At 41.0% G+C, this 25752-nt stretch overlaps 1 protein-coding gene and 1 long non-coding RNA gene across 2 annotated transcripts in view; both read right to left on the minus strand.

Annotated features, from left to right (window-relative positions):
* Positions 1–943: 943 nt before the first annotated feature.
* On the minus strand, positions 944–10829 carry LOC309564575. Its single transcript, XR_014225753.1, has 2 exons — positions 10761–10829; positions 944–1636 (listed from the first exon to the last, which is right to left on the minus strand). It is a non-coding gene; the product is annotated as an uncharacterized lncRNA (long non-coding RNA).
* Positions 10830–14117: 3288 nt separating this feature from the next.
* HTRA1 (HtrA serine peptidase 1) overlaps positions 14118–25752 on the minus strand; it is a 49378-nt gene continuing 37743 nt past the window's right edge. The window contains exon 10 of the mRNA XM_082268057.1: positions 14118–15123. Within this exon, the coding sequence (XP_082124183.1) occupies positions 14955–15123 (169 nt within the window). The 3' untranslated portion in view covers positions 14118–14954. The remainder of the gene's footprint in view (positions 15124–25752) is intronic.

A 25752-nucleotide genomic window follows, 5' to 3' on the forward strand; every position in this document is an offset into this window, starting at 1 on the left:
CAAGCTGCTATGACAAACTTTGTAACATGTAAGCAGTGTAACATATAAAAATAATGGTGGACTGTGAGTAGGGTCAGCTATCCATCTACATACAAACTGGAGAAAACCTTCATGATAAAAAAGAAAAAAAAAATTCGGCCTAGTTCTACGCTTCGATACAAAGGTAGAATAGGCTGCATCTTTTAAACCATGCCTATTTATTCATGCCCTCTCATAGCGAGCCACGTTGCTATTTTGCTGTGGTGCCCACTGCTTTATGGTGGGCCTTTCAAATCACTTCAGGAGATCACCAACACTGAGATGCAAAAAGAAAGAAAAAAGGGTGACAACAATCATTTTATTAAACAAACATGACAATTGTTTATGATATACAGTGCTTTAGCAAATGAAATGCCATTCCAGTTAGGCCTTACATGTACTTTAAATTCTTAGATGCCCAGCTCATTGCCACCAAGACACTACATTGTCACACATTGGGTTAGATGAGCCCTACTTCCAGTTTAGGGGTTGGTAACATGTATTCATAAACATATGCTGGTGCATATCTGGTATTTTAGGTGGAAAGTTGTTAAGTTGGGTTTTCTAAAGCTCATTTAATTTAATTAAAATGATGTCAATACCCACATTTGATAGTTGTTTTTTTTTTTAGTTTGGTTCTTTAACCAGTTCAATCACTGAACGTTGGAGGATAAAAAACATGAGACTATCAATGCTCACTATCTGGCAAGTCTCTAAACAAACATCTAGGATGGACCTACAGACTTTATAGGTTGCCTTCTGTTCCCAGTTTAGAGACTCACTAGTTAGTGAAACCTGTGCACAAAATCAGTTTGCACCCTTAGAACAAAAAAGCAATTAGCTAATTCATATGTCTGTCCCCACAGGTTCACTTTAATAAACATTTAAAATATATTGTACCAAAGGGGAAAAAAAGTATAGTATATTTTAACAAACACACAGATTGTTGCTAATATAGTAAGTAAATGGTCTGGCATTTATGGGGCACACGGGTACCTAAGAATACACACCAAACTTTTATTAGCTTCAGGTAACCCCAATTCAGCAATATTGGTATCTATAATGTATTTATCAATTTTCAGTTCTATTTATGACAAGTGCATAAATGAATGAATGTGCTCTAACCCTTAGTAAACCTTTGTGTAATCATATTACAGTTGACTGAACAACACTTTTGTTAAGTGATGACATATGAAAGGTTGCGATCTGTTACGCAAAAACTTTATTGCTGTTTGTATTGGCTTGCCTACTTGATGATTGCCCCATAGCATTGACATAGTACTACCAGATTTTTGAGACAATGCTATTAAAAGATTATGTTTTCTGTTATCCTCTAATCTAACATAAAATACACAACTTGCCTGTCCCTAAAGTGCATATACAGCCAGTTGAACACAATGTAACAAGCATCACCCACAGGCTTCATGAAAGCTAAAGGTGAACACTAACTAGGCATAGTATATTGCATATGTCTGCTTTGAAATGCTACATGAGCTACATTCACCAGAGACCTCTGCTCCATGTGGTCAGACCCTGACTTGAAAAGAAACAGGTGGTCACGTAGAATAGTTTTCTTTTTGGCCATACAAATGTCATGGTAAAGAATAATGATACCACGCTCCCTAGTGTGTTATACTACAAATATTCACAATATAATAAAATTAAACTTTGACGTTATCATCAAAGTGATGGGAATAATGTCACTATGTAACATGTGAAAATGCTGGTCTTTAATGCTGGATCTTATTTACGTATATGTAAGTGCAATATTGTTGGCTTTAAAACAAAATCTTTAATGAGTACACCATGAGAGCTCTGTTCTCTCTCCCTTTTTATGTGCATACTCAAGCTGAGTTATATTAGCGCGCTGGAGGATTTCCCTACTAGGATATTTGGGTGGATGCTAGCAGCAACCTGGATTCGGCTGGACTGTGATCAGCCTTTGAACTTTCAGGAATTAGCGCCTTTCTGTTTTTGACTCCCTGTAATAGGGATCAATAGAGTATAGTGAGTGTGCTGTGCATTTATATGTTGGTGGAAAGGACAACACTCTTTACACACAGTGGATGTTTACGTCAGTGTCTCTCAACTCCGGGCCTCAGGGCACACTAACCGACCAGATTTTAAGTATTACCTTGCGGAGATGCAGCCTAAAATACTGCATTCACTGAGTGGCAAATGATATTACCTGTGATGTATTTCAGTTTCCTTGCAAACCTGGCCTGTTAGTGTGCCCTGGGGAGCAGAGTTGAGAAACACTGGTTTACGTCACTTTAATAGGATTGCTTGGGACTTTGTTTATTTCATCTTGTTATATGGACTAAAATGTTCACGTGCTACATAGAGACACTACGAAACGCAATATTCCCCGTGCACAGATTCAAGATAACCAGCAATTCAGTGATGCTGGGTGCTGTAATGACCATAGGTTGGAAACCGTGGATACTCAAAGTGAAGAAATGTCATCAGCACACCAAGGATTCCTCTAAGGGGTCCAAAGCTTTATTCCGTGGTCACATAATAGAAATGTAGAAATGTTTCAGAGCCACGCAGAGCCCGTTCATCAGGCAAGTGACAATGTGCAGTGTAAACCAAGAAGTATTTAACAAACAATCCACTTATCAAACAATTGTGGTCAAGCCCCGCCCCCTGGCTTTAAAATGACATCATGCCAATATGCCCAGTATACATCTATGGCTTAAACAGTATCCATAAATTATAAATCATCAAAGAATTAACAATCACATTTTTAATTTAAAAAAACCCATGTATGCAGAAGAATAGTGGTCACTAAATGAAGCTAAAAAAAGTTGTTGTTTTAAAAGTTAGTAGTATATACCCAGCTTTTAGCTTTATTTAGTACCCACTATTCTCCTGCATATATGGGTTTTTTTAATTAAAAATTTGATTGTTAATTCTTTGATGGATACTTTATGAATACTGTTTAAGCCATAGATGTATACTGGGCATATTGGTGGGCCTATGACGTCATTTTGATGCCGGGGCGGGGCTTGACCACAATTGTTTGCATTGATTGGTGGATTGTTTGTTAAATACTTGTTGGTTTACACTGAACATTGTCACTTGTCTGATGAAGGGGCCCTGCGTGGCTCCGAAACGTTGCTACATATCTATTATGTGACCACTGAATTAAGCTTTTGACCCTTTCGAGGAATCCTTGGTGTGCTGATGACATTTCTTCACATACTGACATTATTCCTATCTTTGGTTGTAACTTCAAAGTCTTATTTTATTATATTGTGAATATTTGTATTATAAACATACTAGGGAGCACAGTTATCATTATTCTTTACCATATGCAGGTAGTTGTTACACCTTATAACAAGCAGCTCCTAATTAGTTTATCTCATTAATATATTAATAATTTTTGATTTGACATTTTACTAAGTAATATGATTTTATATTAGAACTCACAAAAATATATATTTTTTGCACCTTATAACGGTTTAGGTTACCAATTTGCCTACCTAGTTTCTGTATTTACTGCATACAAATTTCATGGCCAAGAAAGAAAAGTCTAGGCATTTACTTCCTAAGACAAACATGAAGACTAAAATAGAGGCACTGGCAATGTAAAAGGGGTCACAGTAGACACAGCTACAACTGGGCCCCTACTCTATGTGGGCCCAATCCCCTCTACTGCAACTCACATGTACACTTACTTTTTATCAAGAGTGTGACAAATAAAGAGGTGTTGGACATTCACGTCCTACAAAGGAGAGCTGTACAGGGAAGCTGCATGGACCTGGTACAAAGTGCAATGATGCCCCATGATGTGTGATGCCTCCCATCTGTTTGGGCAAGTGACACCACAAATTACAAGACCAGGTACACAGGACATATGGAGGAGCCCCACTGCTCTGTAACTCTGGCCCCAAACAGCTTCCCTGCACAGCTGTGCTCTGTAGAATAGAACTGATTTTCTATTCTGACATTTCCATAGGAAACCAGTTGCATCATTTGGCATCATGTGAATATAAAATACAAAGCAAACCTGAACATTTCAGAGTAACACAGAACATAGAAAACAAGCTATAAAAATGTAATCCATGGGTTCTCCAAAATTTAATATTTAGTTTAACATTTCTACTTTTTGTCCAGTTAAGACACAGAATCCAGCGTGATAGTTTAGAATCGGGCACATAGTCAGTGATGGGATGAGGAAGAAGCATGAGCAAAGGGTTTGGGAATGAAATGCTAAGGGGTTCTCTTGGCTGAGGCACATTAATACTCAGTGCTTATATACAGTATATATACAGTGCCCTCTGACAGGCAGTGCCTAGATGTATATCTGTTGATATGAAGACCTATGAAACCAGCTCAATGCTTCCATTAAAAATCAATCTCTTTAGGTGTTACTGTGATGATGACATCCTCATTTCCTCTTCGTATTACCATACGCAGGGGCCCTTCTTGTTTAATGGCCTCACTGACATCATTGCTGGAGGTCACAGTTTGACTACCGATACTGATAATTACATCACTTTCCTTCAGCCCGGCCCTAAGGAAACAATCAATGCCACAAAGACAATAATTAAATGAAGTTAAATGAAGGGAAAGCATTGCCAAATGTGTGTTCACCAAACATAAACTTTAAAGTATTTCCTTGTGTAGCTGTCACATTTTTTTTTTACATGTTTGCTGCACCATATGTCCAATACTGTATTACATAAACAGGATGACCAGCAATAGGAAGATTTTAAAGACCTACTGAAAAAAATCTGTATAACGGAGAGGGTCTGAGATGCTGTGGTAAATATCAGTCATAGATTACTTAACAGACCTGACAGATGTCAAAATATAGGAGAACTCCTAATCAGAAAATTCTCACCATGACACCCACAAGACACAGTCAATGGTGTTTATTAGCCAGTTTTCAGTTGCTATAAATGCTACATTAGATTGTTGATTAAAATTCTTGCCATAGAGTAACTCTTTTTCCTAAGACTTCATTATCTTTGGGGACCAAAGATATTCAAGTGGGGGGAGGATGTAGCCTGGTTGCAAGGCTGGTGTTGTTCAGACTGTTTGTTCTGTCATTAAAGTTTCTACAAAGTACTGACTTGTTGAATTATGGGAGATGTAGTTCTGGGAGGAGTAAGTACCATGGATTGCCTGTGTGAATGAACTCTTCTCCCAGGGAGACTCGCAGAGCCCATTGGGAGGGTCTTTATAAAGGGGGCGGGACCAAGGTTCACTCTCTTGCCTGGAGGACAGCGTGCTGTGAGGAGGGAAAGAGCTGCTGCGGAGCGCAGAAAAGGATAGGCCAGAGCCCTAGCGGACAGACACCGGAGACAGAGTGAGCGGTGTGCGGAAGGATCTCGGTGGTCAAGATCCTTCCGCACGGAGGGACGTCCGGAGGGGCCATGAATGTCACTGAAGAGAGCGGGACACTGCTGGAGTGGACTGTGGAATACAGAGCTCATCACATTGGGTGAGAGAAATCCAATTTAAAGTATCTACTGTACTACTAGACTGAGCCGCGGCGGGTCTGCAAAGCAGTTCTAGCGGAAGGCTACATTAGTTCTAATGGTCGCCACAGGACACTGCAGCCTTGGATAGTGCGTGGGGAATCAGAAGGCCTCGCTCTCCTTTTCAGTTCCAGATTGACTACCAGTTGTGGAGTACAGAGACCTATCTTCTCCCTTTTTGTTTGGATTACAATTAATGGTTATTCCTGTGGTGGATTACAGTAAATGAATCACCTTTACTGTGGATTACAAATACTTTCTCTGGATTGGTTGAGGACACCTTTGCCAGCAAAGACTAGCAAGGCTTAGCTCATCCAGGAGACACTTGCAATCTAATGTAAAGGAGGCCCCCTATAAGATACAGAGTGCACTCTGATAGATAGCTTAGTGCCAGTATATTAGAGCTATTGAGAGGTTATTAATAACTGGAGTTACCTTTTATTACAGTTAAGCATTGATTTGTGGTCACTCTTGCATTACACTGGAGGAATAGTGTATTTACAGATCCCCAAAATATTAATCCTCCATTTATATCAATATATATCTCAGGATTGCTCTTTTGATTCTGAGTGCTGAACCTTATCCAGTTCCAAGTTGAGGATTCAGGATCTAACTTGTTATTAATGTTCCTGAGTTTACCATTTTATTAAAACTGTTTGTGCATTCTACTAAACACAAGCTAAAGATAAGTAAAGCTGATTCTTTACTGCAAACTCTAGTAGTGTCTTATAATTTACAATGACAGAACCTATAGTGTCAAGTGGGTTGGGTGACATTCAGGGCAAAGGAAGTGAGGAGGATGTCTGTTTACTTAGCCACTCCCCAGGGGCCAGGGCTACACATGTTTATATATACAGTATATATATATATATATATATATATATATATAGCTTAGTGTGTTAGAGGGGCTGAGGTTTTTGAGGAGGTTGAGGCAAGGAACATGGGACCCATTATATCCAGTTGCTCCTACAGGGATAGTGCTATATGCACTTAACCTGTATGATTACCTGGAAACTTGTCAGTTTTACTTAGGTCACCAGCTCTCCAGGTGCCAGGCTCAGTTGTCTGGCTTTCTATAGATAGAGAATAGCTGCGTGTAGCGCTCCTTGCTGCAGGTTGTTAAAGTTAATATGAAGGTATGAATTTTATAGCATTGTTACATTGATCCAATGTAAATGGCAATACCTCTACCCTAAGCCATGCCTTTGGCAGCTGTAAATCAATGTAGTAATCACCACTACTACAGAGATAGCAGCAGTACTCCAGGTCCAGTGCAGATCAGCTGCCCTTCTGCATAGTAATCACAGGGGAGGAGTGAATGTGCTCACCTGGAACTGCCATCATTCACAGAACACCTTGTATTTTTTTTTTCCATGAATACAAGCTGTACTCTGGATAAAGTGGAGTGGCAGGATGGTGATGTCAACACAAAAGTTCAAGGATTCAGGGAAAAGTTACAGATGGAAGACAGCTGGATCCATTTACAATAGATCTGGGAGGTCCCATGCCATCTTTTTGGTCCAAACAGCTAAGGTCTGGCTAACAAACATGATCACAAAAGCAGGTTGCATAACCAGACCTGTCAGGGAGAATCAGGTCTTAAGGAAGGCGTTTACCCTCTTGTTCCCAGGATATTTGAAAACCAGGACATCCTGAAACAGGAACCATTAGGTTTCTTCCTAAGGCAGGAAACTGAAATGTCCACAATAGGGATTACCCATTTCTTTAAAAACGTTTCCTTAGTAGGGTACAGGTGAGCCAAACGTTTCAGAAGGATGAAGATATTTGCAGGCTGAGGTCAGTCACCATACAACAAGATGTAAGAGCAAGTGTACAGGTAATGTTGAGGCTGTTGAGAATTGGACTGGGTAGAGGCAGGTTTGCTATAAAACAACCCATACACTTTTCGTTCAACCAGCGGTTTGAACAAAAGATAAAATTACCCCAATTCCTATCATTGATGTGGATGAGGGAATCCTCTCTGCTGAGGTATTGTATTCTGACAGTGGGGAAAGTTCTCTGTCATCAGAATACACTGATTAGCACTGCCAGTTATAGCCAAGGGTGCTGATTGAATAAAGAATATCCAATGGGGTGGTCGTTCAGAAGTCAATCAGTACAACAGTTGATGTGTCAGAATACACAGATCAGCGTTACAGCCATTGGCTGCAGCGACTGATAGAATGGTGTTTTTTAGGCAGGACTGTTCGACAAAAGTGGTCTAACAATCGCCTTCTGTTGAACAGGTCAATTTTCAATACGTGTATACCCTGCTTTAGCCGTGAGAAAGATTTTGTTGGATAGTGCCTCCTCCAATGCTGAACCCTCCATCAAGGAGAAGAAAGCCAGACGAAGGAAAGTAAGAAGCTTACAGTCTTTAAGGCTTCATTTAGACATTCAGTTGGGGATCAGTAAAAATGCATTTTGAGCCCCCCTTCTTAAGCTACAATAAGCAGTGGACAGGAGTATTTACATGCTTATTCATGTTGAAGTGCTTCTACAAAGATGCCAGATATTGAGTGATGGTGGAAAGGAACTGTTACTGGTTGCCCATCCTTTTTGATACCTGATTCAAGGGGAAAATGTCATGCTGCTATTCTATAGCTGGAAATAAATTAACCTCTTGGCCACCTTTCCAGAGAGTGGCAGAATCCCCTTTCAATGTACTTCCATTCCTCAGATCGGTTAAAGGAGGAGTCTCTCGGCATCAGTCACAGGCAGTGCCTAAACTATATGATCTTGAATTATCTGGCCTCCAGGGCAGTTGTCGACAACCTTAGAACTGAGGACCCATGCTGGACAGCCAACTGGAGCTTGCGCAGTATGGGCATAGTGTGTGGTCACAGAGGGCATTCAGCGCAGCGGGAGGTTTTGTGAGAGATGAAGCTGCTGCCCCATACCAAAGCTGAGCAACTCAACTTTAAAAAAAAAAAAGGAACGAGTCCTGGATCAGCAATGATTACACAGCAGGTGCAGCTAACTTGCTTGAAATTTAGCCCCCCAAAATTACACATTGACCATCTCCTGCCACTTCTACATTCACTTATCACCATCTCCTGCCCATACTGCTGACCTGGCATTACCACCATTACCATCTCCTGCCCACACTGCTGGCCTGCCAACATTGCTATCTCCTGTCACTATTACAAGCTTCTTCCATTTATGCTTGCCTGCCACCATTACTATCTGTTGCCATCATTGGTGGCCTGCCACCATTACCATTTCAGGCTATCTCTGCTGTTCTTTTCAGTGTTCTAGCTTTGTAAAGGTGCCACATATAATTTTTCTGCAGAAGGGCCTTAGCTGCAAATGTATTTATTTAGGGTAAGTCCTGCATTGTGTTGATTTTTTTCATGTGGCACAGTTCAGGGTTCAATCTTGCTTTAAATACTGTGTGTGTCTTTTTCCGCTTACAAGAATAGGGCTTACTTCTACTTTTTTTTTCCAGTGTACCACAACCCTTGCACCTGTTTTGTCTATGTTTGTCACTGTGAACTTACACATTATTGGCCATGCCCACATGTCCACACTAAATGCACCTCATTATTAATCTCAATCCCTTTAAGGTTTCCATCCTTTGATACATGCATGCAAGCTGCTATGACAAACTTTGTAACACATAAGCAGTCTTTGTAACATATAAAAATAATGGTGGACTGTGAGTAGGGTCAGCTATCCATCTACATACAAACTGGAGAAAAACCTTTATGATAAAAAAGAAAAAAAATTGGCCTAGTTCTACTCTTCTATACAGCTGTAGAAAAAGCTGCATCTTTAAAACCATGCCTATTTATTCATGCCCCCTCATAGCGAGCCACGCTGCTATTTTGCTGTGGTGCCCACTGCTTTATAGTGGGCCTTTCAAATCACTTCAGGAGATCACCAACACTGAGATGCAAAGAGGAAGAAAAAAGGGTGAAAACAATCATTTTATTAAACAAACATGACAATTGTTTATGATATACAGTGCTTTAGCAAATGAAATGCCATTCCAGTTAGGCCTTACATGTACTTTAAATTCTTAGATGCCCAGCTCATTGCCACCAAGACACCACATTGTCACACATTGGGTTAGATGAGCCCTACTTCCAGTTTAGGGGTTGGTAACATATATTCATAAACATATGCTGGTGCATATCTGGTATTTTAGGTGGAAAGTTGTTAAGTTGGGTTTTCTAAAGCTCATTTAATTTAATTAAAATGATGTCAATACCGACATTTGATAGTTGTTTTTTTTTTTTTTTTCTTTTTTCGTTTGGTTCTTCTTTAACCAGTTCAATCCCTGAACGTTGGAGGATAAAAAACATGAGACGGTCAATGCTCACTATCTGGCAAGTCTCTATACAAACATTCGGGATGGACCTACAGACTTTATAGGCTGCCTTCTGATCCCAATTTAGAGACTCACTAGTTAGTGAAGCCTGTGCCAGGTGTCCATTTGCACCTTTAGAACAAAAAAGCAATTAGCTAATTCATATGTCTGTCCTCACAGGTTCACTTTAATAAACATTTAACATATATTGCAATGTACTAAAGGGGAAAAAAGTATATTTTAACAAACACACAGGTTGTTGCTAATATAGTAAGTAAATGGTCTGCCATTTTTTTGGGGCACACGGGTACCTAAGAATACACACCAAATATTTTATTAGCTGCAGGTCATCCCCATTCAGCATTATTGGTATATATAATGTATTTCTCAATTTTCTGTACTAGTTATGGTATTGCAAATACAAAAATTAATGAATGTGTTCTAACCCTTAGTAAACCTTTGTGTAATCAGATTACAGTTGACTGAACAACACTTTTGTTAAGTGATGACATATGAAAGGTTGCGATCTGTTAAGCAAAAACTGTATTGCTGTTTGCATTGGCTTGCCTACTTGATGATTGCCCCATAGCATTGACATAGTACTACCAGATTTATGAGGCAATGCTATTAAAAGATAATGCTTTCTGTTATCCTCTAATCTAACATAAAATACACAACTTGCCTGTCCCTAAAGTGCATATACAGCCAGGTGACTGCAATGTAACAAGCACCACCCACAGGCTTCATGAAAGCTATAGGTGAACACAGTAACTAGGCATAGTATATTTCATATGTCTGCTTCGAAATGCTAAATGAGCTACATTCACCAGAGACCTCAGCTCCATGTGACCCTGACTTTAAAAGAAACAGGTGATCACGTAGAATACATTTTTTTTTTGGCCATACAAATGTCATGGAAAAAAGAATAATGATACCACGCTCCCTAGTGTGTTATAATACAAATATTCACAATATAATAAAATAAAACTTTGACGTTACCATCAAAGTGATTGGAATAGTGTCATAATGGAACTTGTGAAAATGCTTGTCTTTAATGCTGGATTTTATTAACCTATACAGATGCAAGAAAAAGTATGTGAACCCTTTGGAATGATATGGATTTCTGCACAAATTGGTCATAAAATGTGATCTGATCATCATCTAAGTCACAACAATAGACAATCACAGTCTGCTTAAACTAATAACACACAAAGAATGAAATGTTGCCATGTTTTTATTGAACACACCATGTAAACATTCACAGTGCAGGAGGAAAAAGTATGTGTACCCCTAGACTAATGACATCTCCAAGAGCTAATTGGAGTGAGATGTCAGCCAACTGGAGTCCAATCAATGAGATGAGATTGGAGGTGTTGGTTACAGCTGCCCTGCCCTATAAAAAACACACCCCACTTCTGGGTTTGCTGTTCACAAGAAGCATTGCCTGATGTGAATGATGCCTCGCACAAAAGAGCCCTCAGAAGACCTACGATTAAGAATTGTTGACTTGCATAAAGCTGGAAAGGGTTATAAAATTATCTCCAAAAGCCTTGCTGTTCATCAGTCAATGGTAAGACAAATTTTCTATAAATGGAGAAAGTTCAGCACTGCTGCTACTCTCCTTAGGAGTGGCCGTCCTGTAAAGATGACTGCAAGAGCACAGCGCAGACTGCTCAATGAGGTGAAGAAGAATCCTTGAGTGTCAGCTAAAGACTTACAAAAGTCACTGGCAAATGCTAACATCCCTGTTAGCGAATCTACAATACATAAAACACTAAACAAGAATGGATTTCATGGGAGGATAGCACAGAGGAAGCCACTGCTGTCCAAACAAAACATTGCTGCACGTTTACTGTTTGCACAAGAGCACCTGGATGTTCCACAGCAGTATTGGCAAAATATTCTGTGGACAGATGAAATCAAAGTTGAGTTGTTTGGAAGAAACACACAGCACTATGTGTGGCGAAAGAGGCACAGCACACCAACATCAAAACCTCATCCCAACTGTGAAGTATGGTGGTGGGGGCATCATGGTTTGGGGCTGCTTTGCTGCGTCAGGGCATAGACAGATTGCTATCATCGAAGGAAAAATTAATTCCCAAGTTTATCAAGACATTTTGCAGGGGAACTTAAGTCCATCTGTCTACCAGCTGAAGTTCAACAGAAGATGGGTGTCGCAACAGGACAATGACCCAAAGCATAGAAGTAAATCAACAACAGAATGGCTTAAACAGTAGAAAATAGGCCTTCTGAAGTGGTCCAGTCAGAGTCCTGTCCTCAACCCGATTGAGATGCTGTGGCATGACCTCAAGAAAGCGATTCACACCAGACATCCCAAGAATACGGCTGAACTGAAACAGTGATGTAAAGAGGAATGGTCAAGAATTACTCCTGACCATTGTGCATGTCTGATCTGCAACTACAGGAAACGTTTGGTTGAAGTTATTGCTTCCAAAGGAGGTTCAACCAGTTATTAAATCCAAGGGTTCACATACTTTTTCCACCTGCACTGTGAATGTTTACATGGTGTGTTCAATAAAACAATAGCATCATTTCATTCTTTGTGTGTTATTAGTTTAAGCAGACTGTGATTGTCTATTGTTGTGACTTAGATGATGAATAGATCACATTTTGTGACCAATTTGTGCAGAAATCCATATCATTCCAAAGGGTTCACATACTTTTTCTTGCAGCTGTATGTAAGTGCAATATTGTTGGTTTTAAAACAAAATCTTTAATGACTACACCATGAGAGCTCTGTTCTCTCTCCCCTCTTATGTGCATACTCATTCTGAGTTATACAGTATTAGAGCGCTGGTGCACCGTGATATACACCTCTTCGAGGATTTCCCTACTAGGATATTTGGGTGGATGCTAGCAGCAACCTGGATTCGGCTGGATGGTGATAAGCCTGTGAACTTTTAAGAATTACCCCCTTTCTGTTTTTGAATCCCTCTAATAGGGGTCAGTAGAGTCTGGTGAGTGTGCTGTGCATTTATATGTTGGTGGAAAGGACAACACTCTTCACTCACAGTGGATGTTTACGTCACTTTAATCTGAATACTTGGGGCTTTGTTTATTTCATCTTGTTATATGGACTAAAATTTTCATGTGTTACATAGTGACACTACGAAACGCAATATTCCCCATGCACACATTCAAGATAACCTGCAATTCAGTGATGCTGGGTGCTATAATGACCATAGGTTGGAAACCGTGGATACTCAAAGTGAAGAAATGTCATCAGCACACCAAGGATTCCTCGAAAGGGTCCAAAGCTTTATTCCGTGGTCAAACAATAGAAATGTAGCAACGTTTTGTAGCCACGCAGAGCCCCTTCATCAGGCAAGTGACAATGTGCAGTGTAAACCAACAAGTATTTAACAAACAATCCACCAATCAGTGCAAACAATTGTGGTCAAGTCCCGCCCCCTGGCTTTAAAATTACATCATAGGCCTGACAATATGCCAGTACACATCTATGGCTTAAACAGTATCCATAAAGTATAGATCATCAAAGAACTAACAATCAAATTTTTAAGAAAAAAAAACAAATATGTAGGAGAATAGGGGTCACTTAAAGAATCTAAAAAAGTTGTTGGTTTAAAGTTAGAAGTATATACCGAGCTTTTAGCTTCATTTAGTGACCACTATTCTCCTGCATATATGGGTTTTTTGTATTAAAAATTTGATTGTTAGTTCTTTGATGATCTTTACTTTATGGATACTGTTTAAGCCATAGATGTATACTGGGCATATTGGTGGGCCTATGATGTCATTTTGATGCCAGGGGGCGGGGCTTGACCACAATTGTTTGCACTGATTGATGGATTGTTTGTTAAATACTTGTTGGTTTACATTGAACATTGTCACTTACTTGATGAAGGGGCACTGCGTGGCTCCAAAACGTTGCTACATATCTATTTTGTGACCACGGAATAAAGCTTTGGACCCTTTCGAGGAATCCTTGGTGTGCTGATGACATTTCTTCACATACTGACACTATTCCTATCTTTGGTTGTAACTTCAAACTTTTATATTATTATATTGTGAATATTTGTATTATAAACATACTAGGGAGCACAGTTATTATTCTTTACCATTTGCAGGTAGTTGTTACACCTTATAACGGGCAGCTCCTCTATTTTAGTTTATATCATTTATATATTAATCATTTTTGGTTTGACATTTCACTAAGTAATATGATTTCAAATTAGAATTCACAAAAATATATATTTTTGCACCTTATAACGGTTTAGGTTACCAATTTGCCTACCTAGTTTCTGTATTTACTGCATACAAATTTCATGGCCAAGAAAGAAAAGTCTAGGCATTTACTTCCTAAGACAAACATGAAGACTAAAATAGAGGCACTGGCAATGCAACAGGGGTCACAGTAGTCACAGCTACAACTGGGCCCCTACTCTATGTGGGCCCAATCCCCTCTAATGCAACTCACATATATACTTACTTTTTATAAAGAGTGTGACAAATAAAGAGGTGTTGGACATTCACTTCCTACAAAGCAGAGCTGTACAGGGAAGCTGCATGGACCTGGTACAAAGTGCAATGATGCCCCATGATGTGTGATGCCTCCCATCTGTTTGGAGAAGTGACACCACAAATCACAAGACCAGGTACACAGGACATATGGAGGAGCCCCACTGCTCTGTAACTCTGGCCCAAAACAGCTTCCCTGCACAGCTGTGCTCTGTAGAATAGAACTGATTTATTATTCTGACCTTTCCATAGGAAACCAGTTGCATCATTTGGCATCATGTGAATATAAAATACAAAGCAAACCTGAACATTTCAGAGTAACACAGAACATAGAAAACAAGCTATAAAAATGTAATCCATGGGTTCTCCAAATTTAATATTTAGTTTAACATTTCTACTTTTTTGTCCAGTTAAGACACAGAATCCAGCGTGATAGTTTGGAATCGGGCACATAGTCAGTAATGGAATGAGGAAGAAGCATGAGCAAAGGGTTTGGGAATGAAACGCTAAAGGGTTCTCTTGGCTGAGGCACATTAATACTCAGTGCTTATATATACAGTGTCCTCTGACAGGCAGTGCCTAGATGTATATCTGTTGATTGGAAGACCTATGAAACCAGCTCATTGCTTCCATTAAAAATCAATCTCTTTAGGTGTTACTGTGATGATGACATCCTCATTTCCTCTTCGTATTACCATACGCAGGGGCCCTTCTTGTTTAATGGCCTCACTGACATCATTGCTGGAGGTCACAGTTTGACTACCGATACTGATAATTACATCACTTTCCTTCAGCCCGGCCCTAAAGAAACAATCAATGCCACAAAGACAATAATTAAATGAAGTTAAATGAAGGGAAAGCATTGCCAAATGTGTGTTCACCAAACATAAACTTTAAAGTATTTCCTTGTGTAGCTGTCACATTTTTTTTTACATGTTTGCTGCACCATATGTCCAATACTGTATTACATAAATAGGACGACCAGCAATAGGAAGATTTTAAAGACCTACTGAAAAAAATCTGTATAATGGAGAGGGTCTGAGATGCTGTGGTAAATATCAGTCATAGATTACTTAACAGACCTGACAGATGTCAAAATATAGGAGAACTCCTAATCAGAAAATGCTCACCAGGACACCCATAAGACACAGTCAATGGTGTAATATGGAGGCAATATTGTATCTCTTGCTACTGGCACTTATCCTTGCAAACCTTATAGGTGTAGCGAGGCAAATACTACAGCTGAACATCAAAGACTTATAAATAGTGATGTACGAACATCTGACGGGACGGTTCGTGCGAACTCGCTCAAATGTTTGCGGCGAGTCCCATTCATTTTAATGGCAGGCGAACATGAAAAACCTCCAGGTCATATTTGCAGTCACAAAATACTTACTAGCTGTGCACACATAGTCCCACAACATGGACACTGACATACCAGAAGTATTGCTATTGGAAAAGTTGCCATAAATTTTTTTTTTTTTTTTTCAGCAAAAAAAATGTTCTTTTTTTTTCTAAATCAGCCAGAACTGACAGCAGCCGGTAAATAAATGTCAAATACATATAGGGTCCATTCACACGTCTGTAAAATGGGTCTACATCCATTACACAATTTAGCGGAACGTTCACAGACCCATTGATTTTCAATCCCAGTCTGAAAAATTAGGCATTCACAGGATAAAAAAGCAAGTGTCTGCCAGTACAGGCCCCAAACATTAGCCAACAGGCGTTTACCTGACAGCAAAGAACTTTGTATTCTGTGGCTGGAGGTACATTAGGCATTCACAGGATACAGAAGTAAGTGTCGGCCATTACAGGCCCCAAAAATTAGCCAACAGGCGTCACCTGACAGCAAAGAACTTTGTACTCTGTGGCTGGAGGTACATTAGGCATTCACAGGATACAGAAGTAAGTGTCGGCCATTACAGGCCTCAAAAATTAGCCCATAGGTGTCACCTGACAGCAAAGAACTTTGTATTCTGTGGCTGGAGGTACATTAGGCATTTACAGGATACAGAAGTAAGTGTCGGCCATTACAGGCCCCAAAAATTAGCCCACAGGCGTTCACCTGACAGCAAAGAACTTTGTATTCTGTGGCTGGAGGTACATTAGGCATTCACAGGATAAATAACCTGGGGCCATTACAGGCCCCAAAAATTAGGCATTCAACAGACATAAAAGACCTTTTATGCCGCTGTATTTACCTAACACAGGGACCATGAATTGTTGTGGGTGGTGGCGGATATTTGTGGGCTGTCATGAGGAATTTGAATCAAACATGGTCTACTGGTCACGTGTTGAATTCCTCTGAGATCCATGCCTCATTCATTTTTATAAATGTGAGGTAGTCAACACTGTCGTGAGCTGAACGTCCTTTCAGACAGGACACTGGACGAGGGGCAAGCCAACAGTTCCATTGCAAATTGTGCAAGCTCTGGCCAGAGGTCAAGCCTGCCCACCCAGTAGTCCAGGGGTTCATCACTTCTCAGAGCGTCCACATCGGCAGTTAACCCGATGTAGTTGGACACCTGTCGGTCTAGGCGTTCCCTGATGCTGGATCCAGAGGACAGCTGTGGATGGGTCGGCTGAAATAATGATCTCATATCAGAAGTGACCAACACATCTTCAAACCACCCTCTTCTTGCAGGCTCTTTTGGATTGGTACCCGCAACTGTTTCTCTGTGAGTGGAAATTCCTCTGCCAGCGCACACAAAAGCAGAATGCTCTGTGATGGTGGTAAAATTTCTGCCATTTTTTGTTTGTACCAGGGCTCTAAGTACACTGCGGAGCCATGTGCTGGCGTTCTGGAATCGCCAAATGTGACCGTACATGGTTGATGGCTCGCTCCTGATACATTAGCTGTCTGGTTTGTCCCTCCTGTGCAATGTAAGTTCGGCCTGCTTCTCCTCCCTATCTGCTGGTCCATCTCTCCCTCTGAACTCCCTTTCTCTTCCTCTCTTGTGGGCACACACGTGATGTCCATAGACACGTCATCATCGACGTCACCTTCCCCACCACTAACATTTGAGATATCGGCGTAGGCAGTAACAGCGAGGACCAACCTCATTAGGCTAATCTGGGTACTGTCGTCACACTGCTGACTGGTGGCTGTTGCTACCTCCTCTTCTTGATCCGATGCCAAGAACGGCTGCGCATCGCAAATGTCTTGTGATGGATCGGAAAATAATTCCTGTGACTCAAGCGGAGGGTATATGGTGGTGGCGGTGTTGGTGGTGGTGGCTTTGTGGGTGTACACAGCAGAGAGTGAAGAGGGTGCAGATAGAGAGGATGAGGAGGGTGCAGAAGAGGAAGGCTGAGTGAGACACTCAACCAAGTCTGGTGCGTCCTTTGACATAATCGAACGCACCTTCTGCAACTTCCCACTTTGGCTCCGGCCTGGTGCTCCTGCCCTACCCCTACCACCCCTGCGGAAGGGCCTGCCTCTTCCTCTGCCTGTCATTTTATAAATGACCCTGTGACAAAAGTCTCTAGAGAAGCACAGTATATGTGGAAGAAGGTATATAACACCCCACTTCAATCTGTCATTTTGGGGGGGCACTGGTCTATCACACAAGTTATAAAAACAATTTCCCAGTAACATTTGTCACTGTGTGTAGCAGAGTCAACGCAGCGAAACAGGCAACATTTCTGCAGTACCCAAATACACTATTATGAAAGTATATTGTTATATAACACCCGCTTCAATCTGTCGTTTTGGGGGGCCACTGGTCTATCACACCAGTTATTAAAAAAAAATTCCCAGTGTAGCAGAGTTAATGCAGCAAAACAGACAACATTTCTGCAGTACCCAAATACACTATAATATGCTTTATATATTAGAAAGTATATTATAAGTGTATTACACCCTTATATACTGCACACCAAACAATAGTACACCTATACCAGTCCTTAAAATGACTTTTGTGGACCTATTAGCTAGCGATTTGTGTCACTAACAGTCTGTCCCTGCTCCACACAGCAACCTCTCACCAGTCACAATGCTGCACAATACAAATCCACTATAATAAGCTTTCTATTTTAGAAAGTATATTATACGTGTAATACACCCCTATATGCTGCACACCAAACAATAGTACATCTATACCAGTCCTTAAAACGACTTTTGTGGACCTATTAGCTAGCGATTTGTGTCACTAACAGTCTGTCCCTGCTCCACACAGCAACCTCTCCCTACACTGACAAAAGGCAGAATGTAAAATGGCAGCCAGATCAGGTCTATTTATAAGGTAGGGGTTATGTCCATGTGCTGAAATGTCTCAATTGGCTGTCCTGTACCACCTAATGGATGTGTCATGGGTCAAAGTTCTTCACAATGTAAAAGAATATGGCGGTCGCGAACATCGCCATATGTTTGCATGATCGGTGAACAACGAACGAGCAAAGTTCGCCGCGAACCGACCGCTGGGCGAAACGCAAGGCCATCTCTACTTTTAAAGAGTGCAAAGGATAGTGCAGGTCAACATTGATTTGCATTGAGGATAATAAAAAGTATTGCAATTACAGTATAGCAATAATATACAGGTACATCTGTGGAATGGATAGACACAGCTCTACCTTCTGTGAACTGGAAATGAAGGGAAGCTGAAAAGCTCACTGAGATTGGTAACCATAGAACAGGAGGACCTGTTCACAAACACCCAACAGCAAATGTAAAGATTTGTTAGAGTGCTATCAACATCATGAAGTAAACCATTTGAAATAAAGAACTCGGCCTTACAGGGGATGGATGAAACCACTTTATCCTATACATAGAGATATTTGTGCAAACCAGATACACTAAATTACTACACAATAAAATGGGACAACTGTAAAAATGCCTAGAAATTGCTTACATTGTAATATTGTATGTGCAAAACACTTTGTAGGCGTATACAAACTATAAAAATATTTTTATTATATATAAAAAAATATTAGAAAAATTAAGTTATAACAAAAGGTGAAATTTTATTTATTTAAAAAAAAAAAAAAAAAACATTACCCTGTGCTGTTCATGAAGAGCACACCTGTCTACTTGCCCTGTTTGTACCACAGTAAGTACATGAGATCTACGCTGCTTAAAAAAATGAAAGGAACACTTTTGAATCAGCGTATAGCATCAAGTCAATTAAACTGCTGGGATATTGATCTGGTCAGTTAAGTAGCAGAGGGGGTTGTTAATCAGTTTCAGCTGCTTTGGTGTTCATGAAATTAACTGGTGCACTAGATGGGCAACAATGAGACAACCTCCAAAACAGGAATGGTTTTACAGGTGGAGGCCAATTACATTTTCTTTTCTGTTTTTCACTAGTTTTGCATTTGTCTAGGGTCAGTGTCACTACTGGTAACATGAGGCGATACCTGGACCCTATAGAAGTTGCACAGGCAGTTCAACTCCTCCAGGATGGCACATCAATACATGCCATTGCCAGAAGGTTTGCTGTGTCTCCCAGCACAGTCTCAATAGCATGGAGAAGATTCCAGGAGACAGGCAGTTACTCTAGGAGAGCAAGATAGGACCGTAGAGGTCCTCAACCCATCAGCAGGACCAGTATCTGCTCCTTTGTGCAAGGAGGAACAGAATGAGCACTGCCAAAGCCCTACAAAATGACCTCCAGCAGGCCACTGGTGTGAATGTCTCTGACCAAACAATCAAAGACAGACTTCACAAGGGTCATCTAAGGGCCCGACGTCCTCTAGAGGGCCCTGTGCTCACTGCTCGGCACGTGGAGCTCGATTGCCATTTGCCATTGAACACCAGAATTGGCAGGTCCGCCACTGGCATACTGTGCCTTTCACAGATGAGAACAGGTTCACCCTGAGCACATGTGACAGACGTGAAAGGGTCCTGAGAAGCCATGGAGAACGTTATGCTGTCTGTACCATCGTTCAGCATGACCGGTTGGGTGATGGGTCAGTGATGGTCTAGGGCACAGGTGTCAAACACAAGGCCCGCGGGCCGAATCCGGCCCTCCAGGCCATTTTATGTGGCCCTCGCACCTCTCCTGTAGCTGCAGGAGAGCTCCAGTCCTCCTCCAGATCTTATACTTTCTGCTTTACAGCAATGCCTCCAGCTTCTTCCCAGCAGCACCACAAGCTAAGGGAGGTGCACTGTGATGTAAGGGAGGGTGGGGGACTCAACTTTTGATGGTGGAGAGGCTCTTGACGTCTTATGTAAGGGTAGGGGATGCTCTTGACATCTAGTCTTACAGATACAACCGGCCCTTTTGAGGGCAATCATAATGCTGATGCAGCCCGCGATTAAATTAGAGTTTGACACCCCTGGACTCTAGGGAGCCTTATCCATAGAAGGACACACAGACCTCTACAGGCTAGACAATGGCACCCTGACTGTTTTTAGGTATTGGGGTGAAATCCTTGGACTCATTGTCAGATCCTACACTGGTGCAGTGGGTCCTGGGTTCCTCCTGGTGTACGACAATGCCAGCCTCAAGCGGCGAGAGTATGCAGCCAGTTCCTGAAGAATGAAGAAATTGATACCATTGAATGGCCCCCATGCTTGCCTGACCTAAATCCAATAGAACACCTCTGGGACATTATGTTACGATCCATCTGATGCCACCATGTTGCACCTCAGTCTGTTTAGGAGCTCAGTGATGCCCTGGTCCAGATCTGGGAGGAGATACCCCAGAACACCATCCGCCGTCTCATTAGGAGCATGCCCCGACATTGTCAGGCATGCATACAAGCACTGGGGGCTATACAAACTACTGAGTACCATTTGAGATGCTGCAATGATTTTTCAGCAAAATGGACTAACCTGCTGCATCATTTTTTCACTTTTATTTTTGGGGTGTCTTTGAATTCAGCCCTCTGTAGGTTGATTATTATCATTTCCATGAAACCATGTGGCATCCTTTCGTTCCTAACACATTACCCAGTCCATATCATTATAGATATCCAGCATGGTATTTTTGCCCATTGAGATCTGATGTGTTTTCAAAGTGTTCCTTTAATTTTTTTGAGCAGTTTATATTAGAAAACATTAAAATTGCAATAACTTCCTCTAACCACTAGATGGAGCCAACATCCTTGCTGAGAATATTGATATAGACTTATCAGTGGCACACTTGCTGCCATTTGAAAACTATTAATACCATACAGGATTTACCTTCCAAAACTTTTATAACACTCATGTCAGTTTCTGATTCCTCATCTAACCTTTTTAAAGACAGACAATCTAAAACATGTCAAAGCAGATCATTATTTTCTTTTCTGACAATAAAGGGACCTTTAGATGCAGTAACCTTAATGAGCAATTACAGCTATATAGTGAATAAAAAGGAAAAAAGGCTTACATAGCTACATTTTAGCAAATTATATATTTCCTTCCCTATATATTGCACATGTGGCTTTTTAATATTTAGGCAACACAACTTTAGGCTTTTGCATTTGGTTTCGGTTTTTGTAACAATAGTCTAAGCAAGGATGTGGATGCCATCTAGTGGCTGGGGATGTGTGCTGCTATCCAACTGTATTCTTACATAGAATGTACAGTTCATGCTCTCTATACTGTACATAAATACACTATACTGTCAAAAGTATTGGGACGCCTGTCTTTACACACATGAACTTTAATGGCATCCCAGTCTTAGTCTGTAGGGCTCCATATTGAGTTGGCCCACCCTTTGCAGCTATAACAGCTTCAATTCTTCTGGGAAGGCTGTCCACAAGGTTTAGGAGCGTGTCTATGGGAATGTTTGACCATTCATATAGAAACGCATTTGTGAGGTCAGGCACTGATGTGGATGAGAAGGCCTAGTTCGCAGTCTGCGCTCAAATTCATCCCAAAGGTGTTCTATGGGGTTTAGGTCAGGACTCACGATCTTCCACCACCAACTCGCCTATCCATGGCTTTATGGACCTTGCTTTGTGCACTGGTCCAAATTATTTGGTGGAGGGGGAATTATGGTGTGGGGTTGTTTTTCAGAGGTTGGGCTTGGCCCCTTAGTTTCAGTGAAGGGAACTCTTAAGGTGTCAGCATACCAAGACATTTTGTACAGTTTCATGCTCCCAACTTTGTGGGAACAGTTTGTGGATGGCCCCTTCCTGTTCCAACATGACTGTGACCAGTGCACAAAGCAAGGTCCATAAAGACATGGATGAGTGAGTTTGGGGTGGATGAACTTAACTATCCTGCACAGAGTCCTGACCTCAATCCGATTGAACATATTTGGGATGAATTAGAGCTGAGACTGTGAGCCAGGCCTTCTTGTCCACATCAGTGCCTGACCTCACAAATGTGCTTATGGAAGAATGGTCAAACATTCCCATACACACACTCCTAAACCTTGTGTACAGCCTTCCCAGAAGAACTGAAGCTGTTATCGCTGCAAAGGGTGGGCCAACTCAATATTGAACCCTACAGACTAAGACTGGGATGCCATTAAAGTTCATGTGCGTGTAAAGGCAGGCGTCCCAATACTTTTGACAATATAGTGTATATATATATACTGTATATAATTTTATTAGTTATTGGATTTTATTGTGCAGTCTAATCTGTGTATAGAGGAGAGTGATTCCATGATGCTGCAAACATACTGAGAAAGGGGTTGAGTCGATATATGCATTGGTGGCAGTATCTTTCTATTTGCTGTTTAACCACTTGCCGACTGCCGCACAATTATATACTGGAGCAGTCAGCCTCTCCTGGGCAAAGTGATGTATGGGTACATCACTCGCCCATGAGCCTGTAGGGGGCGAGCGCGCGCCGCCGGCGGCGCGCTCCTGCCCCCGCTCGTTCCCTGCCCCACATGTGTGACTGGCGGCTCCGATGTCCGCCGGCCACTCGCGATCCCACTCAGGAGAGGGAGAAAGACAGACGGCTGATGTAAACACAGCCGTCTGTCATTCTCCCTGATGTATTTACAGAGACTACATGATCCTGCTATGTAGGATCGTATGTCTCTGTGGTTACATCACAAGCCACGCCCCCCCCACAGTTAGAATCACGCCCCTAGGGACACATTTAACCCACTGATCACCAATAAAGTTAACCCCTTCCCTGCCAGTGTCATTTTTATAGTAACAGTGCATATGTATAGCACTGATTACTGTAGTAATGTCACTGGTACCCCCAAAAGTGTCAAAAATGTCAGTCAAGGGTCCGATCTGTCCACCACATTTTTGCAGTCCCGCAAAAAAAATCGCAGATTGCCGCCATTACTAGTTTAAAAAAATAAACAATAAAAATGACATAAATCTTTCCCGTAGTTAGTAGACGCAATAACTTTTGCGCAAACCAATCAAAATACGCTTATTGCTATTTTTTTTTTACCAAAAATATGTAGCAGAAAACAAATTGGCCTACAATGTTAAAAAAAAAATTAGATTTTTTTTTTTTGAGAATTTCATATAAAAAAATTTGAAAAATATTATTTTTTCAAAATTGGCGTTTTTTTTTGTTTATAGTGCAAAAAGGAAATATTGCAGAGGTGATCAAATACCACCAAAAGAAAGCTCTGTTTGTGCTGAAAAAAGGACGTCAATTTCATTTGGGTACAGCGTCACACAACCGCGCAATTGTCTGTTAAAGTCACGCAGTGCCGAATCGCAAAATAGGGCCTGGTCTTTGAGCAGCCAAATCCCCCCGGGCTTAAGTGGGTAATTTTTGTTAGCATGTCTTTCTGATGAGCCTGAGAGTGTTCTGGGACACTGGTCCAAGTGACATTAAACCCAGTGACTTTTCACTTTCCTTCATTTATAGCTCACAGAGGGTAGGGCAGTTTTCATAGATTTGTGATTCTATGGCCTGCTTACTTCTCAGCCTTAGAAACATTGGATATGTCTGTATAACACCGTACCTGTTCTGCTGAGCTGTTAGCCAAATACTTTTTTATTCCTTTATACTGCTGCTCTGTGTTATCTAGTATGCTCTATTTTTGTCCTGACCTATGGACTGCACTGGCTGGGTGGAGTAACTCATCACATGTTCAAAGACAAATAAGCCTGCTCTAAGTGCATACATAGTTACAAGCGTTACATAGAAACCAGGTTTCTAAAATGATTAACATACCAATGTACATCAGCCTTGTCATTTTAGCTTTTATTTACTTAATACAAATTATAAAAGGCTATGTGAGTAGTTTGCTTTTAATGAGGAAAATGTATATTTGTAATAATATGTGTCACCAGTAGGTGGCATGTAAAGGCCTTCCAATCAATCTGTGTATTAATCATCCAATTGTGGGTTATACTATAGCAGTAATAGCGTTAAAGTAAACCGGTCACAAACATAGGTTATTTAACCACTTAAGCCCCGGAGGATTTGGCTGCTCAAAGACCAGGGCCTATTTTGCGATTCGGCACTGCGTGACTTTAACGGACAATTGCGCGGTCGTGCGACGCTGTTCCAACAAACAGAGCTTTCTTTTGGTGGTATTTGATCACCTGTGCGATTTTTACTTTTTGTGCTATAAACCAAAAAAGAGCAACAATTTTGAAAAAATAATATTTTTCAAAATTTTTTATATGAAATTCCCAAAAAAAAAAAAAATGTCAAAATCAAAATTTTTTTTAACATTTTAGGCCAATTTGTTTTCTGCTACATATTTTTGGTTAAAAAAATCGCAATAAGCCTATTTTGATTGGTTTGCGCAAAAGTTATTGCGTTTACTAATTACGAGAAAGATTTATGTCATTTTTATTGTTTTTTTTTAACTAGTAATGGCGGCGATCTGCGATTTTTTTTGCGGAATGCGGCGGACAGATCAGACCCTTGACTGACATTTTTTACACTTTTGGGGGTACCAGTGGCATTACTACAGTAATCAGTGCTATACATATGCACTGTTAATGTACAAATGACACTGGCGGGGAAGGGGTTAACTTTATTGGTGATCGGTGGGTTAAATGTATCCCAAGGGCGTGATTCTATTTGTTGGGGGGCGTGGCTTGTGATGTAACCACAGAGACATATGATCCTACATAGTAGGATTGTATAGTCTCTCCAGTTACATCAGGAATAATGACAGACGGCTGTGTTTACATCAGCCGTCTGCCTTTCTCCCTCTCCAGCGGGAGAACGCGAGTGGCCGGTCATTCGCGCGGGGATGTCAGGGAACGAGCGGGGGGCGGGAGCGCGCCTCTGGCGACGCGCGCTCGCCCCCTAAAGGCTCGTGGGTGAGTGACGTACCGGTACGTCACTTTGCCCTGGAGGGGCTGACCGCCGCAGTATATACTGTAGTCGTGCGGCGGTCGGCAAGGGGTTAAACTGAGCATATGATCAAAAAATGAATTCATACATAGGTAAAACTACATGTGAAAATGATCAGTAGTTCCATAGGAAAACACTTCCAATTGGAAGACACTTCTTTTTTTAAAAGACTCTTTGTGTGTTATCACGCTTATGCTTTTGAGAGATTGCTTTTTTAAATGGACTTTTGATGGATTTATTTTTTACGTTTTTTTTAT

This window comes from Pelophylax lessonae, assembly GCF_965119305.1.
Source record: "Pelophylax lessonae genome assembly, chromosome: 9".
NCBI classification, from domain to species: Eukaryota; Metazoa; Chordata; class Amphibia; order Anura; family Ranidae; genus Pelophylax; species Pelophylax lessonae.